An 8,256-nucleotide genomic window follows, 5' to 3' on the forward strand; every position below is an offset into this window, starting at 1 on the left:
AGGTTAGACCAGAAATTGGCAATTCAGCCTTGCCACATAACTAGGCCCCAATAAGGTGTGAGTGAGACCAAGAAACGATATTTCGCGCACTTTCTCCAAGATTTCAAAGCTCCTTCCTCAAAGCCGACACAGGCCGGGGATCACTTTGGCAGAATATTCCGCAGCGCTCCGAACGTGGAGCCAGTCAGGTGTGGTTGGGGTTTATTGTTTTTCACATCCTGACAGGCAGAAGAAATCTTAGCCCTCCACGTCGCTGCGGGCAGAATAGTCGAAGGGATATGGAGAATGAATGGGAGTTGAATTTTGTGGGGGGCCTGTCCTTTTTGAAATTACAGAATAGCTGAAGTATTTATTCCTCCATCTTCGCTTCCGATATTGGCAGGAGTGAGCGATAGTGAAATTTAACCTTTTTTTGAATGGAGTCGCTTATCTTTTCTCCCTCCCTCTTGGACCCTGAGTCCTTACATGGGGCGTGGACTGTTTTCATTCAATCGTTCATTCAATTGTATTTATTGAGCGCTTATTGTGTGCAAAGCACTGTACAATATAACAACACACTGAGTGTTTTCTGTGTCCAGAGTGCTAGACTGAGCGCTTGGGAGGTACAATGTAATAGAATAGGTAGATGCAATCCCTGCCTTCAAGGAGTTTACAGTCTAGTGGGGGAGAGAGACACTGAATTAAAGTAGGGAAAGCAACAGAGTATAAAGATATATGCAGGTGTAAGTGCTCAAAAAATATCATGGATTGATTGATTAGGTGGGGTGAGTGTCACAGTTCTTTGGGGAGTGTTTGTTAGTTTGTTTTTTGGTATTTGTTAAGTGCTTATTACGTGCCAGGCACTATACTAAATACTGGGGTAGATACAAGCTAATCAGGTTGAACACAGTCCCTGTCCCACATGTGGTTCACTGTCTTAATCCCCATTTTACAGATGAGGCAACTGAGGCCCAGAGAAGTAAAGTGATTTGCCCGAGGTCACATCACAGACAAGTGGCAGAGCAGGATTAGAACCCTGGTCCTTCGGAGTCTCAGGCCCGGACTTTATGCACCAGGCCATGCTGCTCCTCAAAGTCCTTCAAAGTCAGCAGGATGGGACATTCAAAAACATCCACTGTGTTATTTTAAGGAGTGTTAAGGAAAAGCAAACAATAGGCGAGACATATTTTCAGCTGAGCGGTCCTTAGACACCCACACAATCCGCTGACTTTTCACAAACTCGCTGAACTCTGAAAAGACAGTATTACCCACCAATCAATCGATCGATGGTATTGACTGAGCATTTATCATGTACACAGTACAGTTCTAAACGCTTGGGTTATATCGGTGGAGGGCTCGAAAGACCGGGAGCGCGTTGTGGGCAGGGTCTGTGTCTGTTTATTGTTACACTGTGCTCTCCCAAACGCTTAGTACGTTGCTCTGCACACAGTTAGCGCTCAATACATACGATTGACTGACTGGAAGAGGTTCTTCTTTCCAGATTCGAGCACTCGAGGGAGTTCCTTTTAGACTGTGAGCCCACTGTTGGGTAGGGACTGTCTCTATATGTTGCCAACTTGCACTTCCCAAGTGCTTAGTACAGTGCTCTGCACACAGTAAGCGCTCAATAAATACGATTGATTGATAGATTGATTGATTGATCACGAAACCCCAGACGAGTGTAATGGTGAATGAAATGGGTCACCACTTCAGAGGGGGAATCAGATGCCCTGAGCTCTTTAGAAACAGTAGTATTTATTGAGCGCTTACTTTGTGCAGTGCTTTAAAGTGAAAACTTTACCAAATCAGTGGCCAGCGGCAGTGCAACGCCCATGGTAGATCTCTTACCATGACAAGAAGTGAGTTTCTGTGGGAAGCAGCATGGCCCAGCGTGGATCTGGGAATCAGAGGACCCAGGTTCCAATCCCAGCTCTGCCACTTTCCTGCGGCGTGACCTTGGGCAAGTCGCTTCACTTCTCTGTGCCTCAGTTTCCTTCTCTAAAATGGAGAATCGATACCGTTCTCCTCCTACTTACACGTGACCCCATGTGAGTTAGGGACCATGCCTGACCTGACTGCCTCGTATCTACTCCAGCGCTTGGCTCCTAGTAAGCGCTGAACAGATACCACAATTATTATTATTTTAGGGATAAATCTGTTTTGTAGCCTAGTGCCATTCTGGACTACAGTTAGTCAGTCAGTCAGTCGTATTTATTGAGTGCTTACTGAGTGCAGAACACTGTACTAAGTGTTTGGGACAGTACAACAATCGACAGATACATTCCCTGCCCAAAACAAGCTTACAGTCTAGAGAGGAGAGAGCCATGAATATTAATGTTAATTTTTAAAAAATCAATATTAATTTCAACATGAAGAGGGGAAGCGAGGTCAAATCGGGCCTTCTTTTGGCCCCGGGCTCCTGTGCCTGCCTTTGGCTTCGATCAGACTTTCTCTCCCTCCGAGGCAGGTCCTCCCTAGCCTGTCCCTGGCCCCGGCTGGAGGTGTGACCCTGCGGGCTTAAATCCTCAAGGTCCAGAGCGGAGCAGGGGGCCTTGGCTTCATGCTTTCCACAATTCCCACCTAACCCAAAGCAGACTAAACAAAACCAGTGTGAAACCTCATGGCTAGATACTGCTCTGGTTATATTTTTTAAGCTGTCATCCATTCATTTGTCCGTGTGTTTATTCCCTGGATTTACAGCTTTCTGCAGCTTTTGGGAGGGGTGGGGAGGGAGGGGAGTTTGAAACCTTTTGAAAAGGGATTGCAGTAAGCAGTGGCCTATGATTAAAGCCCCGGGGTTGTGTGTTTTCTTTCCCCGAAGCGGCTCTTGTGAGGCAGTGTCACACATGGTATCATTTAGGAGCCCTTCACAGCTGAAGTGTTTCAAACACTAATGAATGGAAGTTTGGTCATATAATGCAGACAAGCTTTAAGGCCTGCTCTACTGAATGGTATACTGTAATGGCCTGGGAAAGGAAGACAGTTATAAATTGTGTCAGTTAGCCACCCAGACAAAATGAAGCCATGTGGAAAATCAAATCTATTAAAATATGAAGACTGTTCTGGGCTGTTCTTAGCCCGGCGTTCTTGTAGGGTCTCAGCCTGGGGTGCGGGGAAATGTTTAGATCCAGGTCCTAGAGTTTTGACACATGCCTTCGGCGGATAGGACGTGAGGCCTTGGATGAAAGCCAAGGTCTTGGCTAACAACCGGAATGTCGACCCCGCCAGGCTGTAGGCTCGTTACGGGCGGGGAATGTGTCTGCTAATTCCGTTGTATTGGACTCCCCCGAGCGCTTACTACCGTGCTCGGCACACAGCGAGTGCTCTGTAAATAACATCGATTGACTGATTGAGGAGGGAGAGGAAGCTTTTTGGTGATGATGATGTTGGTATTTGTTAAACGCTTACTATGTGCAAAGCACTGTTCTAAGCGCTGGGGTGGTTACAAGGTGGTCAGGTTGTCCCACGGGGGGCTCACAGTCTTAATCCCCATTTTACAGATGAGGGAACTGAGGCCCAGAGAAGTTAAGTGACTTGCCCAAAGTCACACAGCTAAGTGGAGGAGCCGGGATTTGAACCCACGACCTCTGACTCCAAAGCCCGTGCTCTTTCCACTGAGCCACGCTGCTGATGTGAAGCAGAGAACCTGGAAGGCTAGAGAAGCGGTGTGGCCTAGTGGGGAGAGCATGGGCCTGGGAGTTTGAGAACCTGGGTTCTAATCCTGACTCTGCCACCGCTCTGCTGTGGGACCATAAGTCACTTCACTTCTGGGTGCCTCAGTTTCCTGGTTTGTAAAATGGGGTTTAATACCTGTCCTATCACCCACTTTGTGAGCCTTATGTGGGATAGGGTTGGTATCCAACCTGATTATCTGGTATCTACGCCCAATACAGTGCTTAGCACACAGTAATCATTTGACAGTTATTCCAATTATTCCAAGTGCATGCTACATAGACTTTCCTAGACCAACCAGAGAGGACCATTCTGTTCCATTCTGTTCTGGCTTGGGACGTGTCTACCGACTCTGTTTGGTTGCACTCTCCCAAGTGGTTAGGACGGTGCTTTGCACAAAGTAAGCGCTCAATAAATACCACTGAATAGTGCGGTTCTCTAGGTGTGTTTAAAGCAGAGGCTGCCTCCAACACAGTCTTCCCCTTACAGAATTCTGATGAACTTCTAATAGGGGAACAGTTCGGGTTTACCAGGCTTCTTTAAACCAAACCAAAAGAAACGGAAGGAAGGTGTCAAGAGACAAAACGATTTCTAGACTGTGAGCCCACTGTTGGGTAGGGACTGTCTCTATATGTTGCCAACTTGTACTTCCCAAGCGCTTAGTACAGTGCTCTGCACACAGTAAGCGCTCAATAAATATGATTGATGATGACGATGATGAGGAAGGAGGGTCACATGCCTGGGATGTCATCTTTTATCTGCTGTGTGACCTTCAGTTCTCTGTGCCTCAGTTACCGCAACTGTAAAATGGATGTGAGTCCCCTGTGGGACAACCTGATTAACTTGTATCTACCCCAGAGCTTACAACAGTGCTTGGCCCATAGTAAGCGCTTAACAAATACCATCATCATCATTATTATTATTACAGTGCCCGGCCGATAGTAAGCACTTAAAGAAAACCATCCTGGGAAGCAGCGTGGCTCAGAGGAAAGAGCACAGGCTTTGGAGTCAGAGGTTATGGGTTCAAATCCCAGCTCCGCCACTTGTCAGCTGTGTGACTTTGGGCAAATCACTTCTCTGTGCCTCAGTTACCTCATCTGTCAAATGGGGATGAAGACTGTGAGCCCCCTGTGGGGCAACCTGATCACCTTGTAACCTCCCCAGCGCTTAGAACAGTGCTTTGCACATAGTAAGCATTCAATAAATGTCATTATTATTATTATTGTATTGTTCTTTCCCAAGCGTTTATTACAATGCTCTGTACACAGTAAGCACTAAATAAAGGTAATTGAATTAATGAATCTTTTAAAACTAGTGGGTCTTTCTATGCTGGCAAAGATCATTCCATGCCCCACAAATAAGGTCCAGATAGCCAGCCATCCTTTGCCCTGTAAAACCACGATGCTTAATCGATCAATCAGTGGTATTAATCGAGCGCTTACTGAGTGTGGAGCACTGTCCTAAACACTTGGGGTAGTACCTTTTTTAAGGTATTTGTTAAGTGCTTATTATGCTCCAGGAACCCTTCTAAGCGCTGGGGTAGACCCTCCTTGTCCCACATGGGGCTCAGAGTCTTAATCCCCATTTTACAGATCAGGTACCTGAGGCACAGAGGAGTTAAGTGACTTGCTCAAGGTCACACATCAGACAAGCGGCGGAGGCAGGATTCGAATCCAGGTCCTTCAAACTCCTGGGCCTGCGCTCTATCCACACATACTAGCCCTATTGCTACTTCTGCTGCAATACAACAGAGTTGGTAAATATGTTCTGGTTCACCAGGAGTGTACAGTGTAAAGGGGGAAGACAGACATTAAAATAGCTCATGGATAGGCACATAAATCCTGTGGGGCTGGAGGTAGGGTGAATATCACGTGCTTAAAAAGTACAGATCCAAGTACATAGGCAGAAGGGAGAGGGAGTAGGGGAGATGATGGCTTACAGAAGGCGTTTAGGAAATGTGTTTTTAATTGGCTTTAAAGGTGGGAGAGTAGTGGTCTGTCATAATAATAATGATGGCATTTATTAAGCACTTACTATGTGCAAAGCACTGTTCTAAGTGCTGGGGAGGTTACAAGGTGATCAGGTTGTTCCACGGGGGGCTCACAGTCTTAACCCCCATTTTACAGATGGGGTAACTGAGGCACAGAGAAGTTAAGTGACTTGCCCAAAGCCACACAGCTGACAAGTGGCAGAGCCGGGATTTGAACCCGTGACCTCTGACTCCAAAGCCCGTGCTCTTTCCACCGAGCCACGCTGTTATGTGAAGAGGGTAGGAGAGGAAGAGTTGATCGAGTGCTTTAAAGCTGATGGTAAAGAGCTTGAAGGAGGCAATGGTCAACCACTTCCATATATTTTCCAAGAAAACTGTGGATCCATTGCCAGAGAAATAGAAGACAGAGGCGGGACATTCTGGGAGAGATGCGTCCCTGGCGTCGCTATGGGTCGGAGACGACCAGACAGCTTAAGACAAGACAAGAAAGAGCTTGAGGTCTCACAACCACAGTGTTGGACCTAACTCAACAATGCAGTGACCAGTAGTAGTGACCATTGATCATAATGGCACTTATTCAGTGTATAATTTGTGCCAAGTGTTATACTGAGTACTGGAGTAGATCTGAGAGGATCAGATCAGACACTGTCCCTGTCCCACATGGGGCTCACACTCTTAGCCCAGCAGAGATTGCAAAGGGATAAAAGTGAATCAGTATGAGGGCATCCATTCTTGGCAAGAAATAGCGCTGTGGATAATCAGTCAATCAATTAATAAATGGTATTTACTGTGCGGTTCCTGTGTGCAGATCAGTCAATCAGTTAATCAATGGTATTTACCATGTGCAGAGCATCGTCAGAGGTCATGGGTTCAAATCCCGGCTCCACCACACGTCTGCTGTGTGACTTTGAGCAAGTCACTTCACTTCTCTGGGCCTCAGTTACCTCATCTGTAAAATGGGGATGAAGACTGTGGGCCCCCTGTGGGACAACCTGATCACCCTGTAACCTCCCCAGAGCTTAGAACAGTGCTTTGCACATAGTAAGCGCTTAATAAATGCCATTATTATTATTATTACCGTGCTAAGCACTTAGAAGATTTCAGTCTAACAGAGTCTATAGGCATGTTCCCTGCCCAAAAGGAGCTTACGGTCTACAGGGAGAGACAGATGATTAAAATAAATTACAGATATGTAGAGAAGTGTTATGGGGTTGAGGGTGGGGTGAATGAAAGGTACAAATCCAAGTGCGAGGGTGCCAAAGAGGAGAGAGGGAGTAGGGAAAAAGAGGGTATAGCCGGGGAAGACCTCTTGGAGGACAAGTAATTTTGATAAGACTCCAAAGGTGGGGAGAGCGGTGGTCTGCCGGCTATGAAGAATACCTTACCATCATCATCATCATCATCAATCGTATTTATTGAGCACTTACTATGTGCAGAGCACTGTACTAAGCGCTTGGGAAGTACAAATTGGCAACATATAGAGACAGTCCCTACCCAACAGTGGGCTCACAGTCTAAAAGGGGGAGACAGAGAACAAAACCAAACATACTAACAAAATAAAATAAATAGAATAGATATGTACAAGTAAAATAAATAAATAAATAGAGTAATAAATATGTACCATCCATCAGGCTAAGCTCTGTTGGGCCAAAGGAAGATTGTTTCGGTTTGGGGGCGATTTCGGGATTACCGACAGGCCAGGGAGAAAGGAGTAATGGCCCACTTTGTGTGTTCCAGGAAGAGACTGAAGAAACATCTTCACAAGAATCTGCAGAGGAAGACTAGGAGACCGCAACACTTCATTTCTACCTCATCAGCAGCTGGGTCTCTGGAAGGAAGACGTCAATGCCATGACCACTTATTTTCTATTGCCAGGTCTTTCCACTTTTGCCTGGGGGGGAAACAAATTCTTGACCTTAAAAAGGACTGTATTAACCATCTTCTTTGCAATTCCTTTACAGCCCCAGGGTTAATGAAAAACTGCTGTAACACCAGGGGGACACAGATTAACAATGCAACGTTTAATTACTGTTTTCTATTTTCTTAACCTACTAATAGTTTGTTGAGCTGCTAAGAAAGGGTGAATGGGTCAGAAAAGCTTTGAATCAGGTTTAGTCATTCACTGCACTGCATATAAACAAGAAATGTAATATGAACGATGATGGGCATTCTATGTAGGAAAGGCTTGGGTGTATAACACACCGATAGGCCTTCACACCCACTGACAACCCACTCCCTAACTTAGTAAACTCCCCGTTTAGAACACCAAAGATAAGGGATAGATACTACTCCTTTGTTTTTGTTTTTTTTTTTATTTTTTTTTATTTGTTATCTTGTAGACTTTGACTTGATGTTTTTCACTTACTGTTATTTTAGGAAAGAGTTAAGGCTGACCCGTCACTGAATTCAGCCAACGTTCGAACAAGAAAAAGGTTACGTTCATTTTGCAAAAGGGAAGAACACAAAGACACATTACATGGATATGGGTACAAAAATAGCCAAAGGACTGAATGTCCTCTTGGCCCCGCTCCTCAGAAGAAACACCCGATTGGGTAGGATTTTTTACAGAGCCCAATGCCATTTAGGTTGATTCTCCTTCCCAGACATTCTCCAAC

General features: G+C 45.6%; 1 protein-coding gene across 1 annotated transcript in view; it reads left to right on the forward strand.

Annotated features, from left to right (window-relative positions):
- The window catches only part of HMGA2 (high mobility group AT-hook 2), a 141,828-nt gene extending 134,174 nt beyond the window's left edge, over positions 1-7,654 (forward strand). The window contains 3 exon segments of the mRNA XM_038756901.1: positions 6,012-6,050; positions 7,379-7,515; positions 7,518-7,654. Of these exon segments, the coding sequence (XP_038612829.1) occupies positions 6,012-6,050; positions 7,379-7,515; positions 7,518-7,555 (214 nt within the window). The 3' untranslated portion in view covers positions 7,556-7,654.
- The last annotated feature ends 602 nt before the right edge of the window (positions 7,655-8,256 follow it).

The sequence above is a fragment of the Tachyglossus aculeatus genome, chromosome 14 (genome assembly GCF_015852505.1).
Source record: "Tachyglossus aculeatus isolate mTacAcu1 chromosome 14, mTacAcu1.pri, whole genome shotgun sequence".
NCBI classification, from domain to species: domain Eukaryota; kingdom Metazoa; phylum Chordata; class Mammalia; order Monotremata; family Tachyglossidae; genus Tachyglossus; species Tachyglossus aculeatus.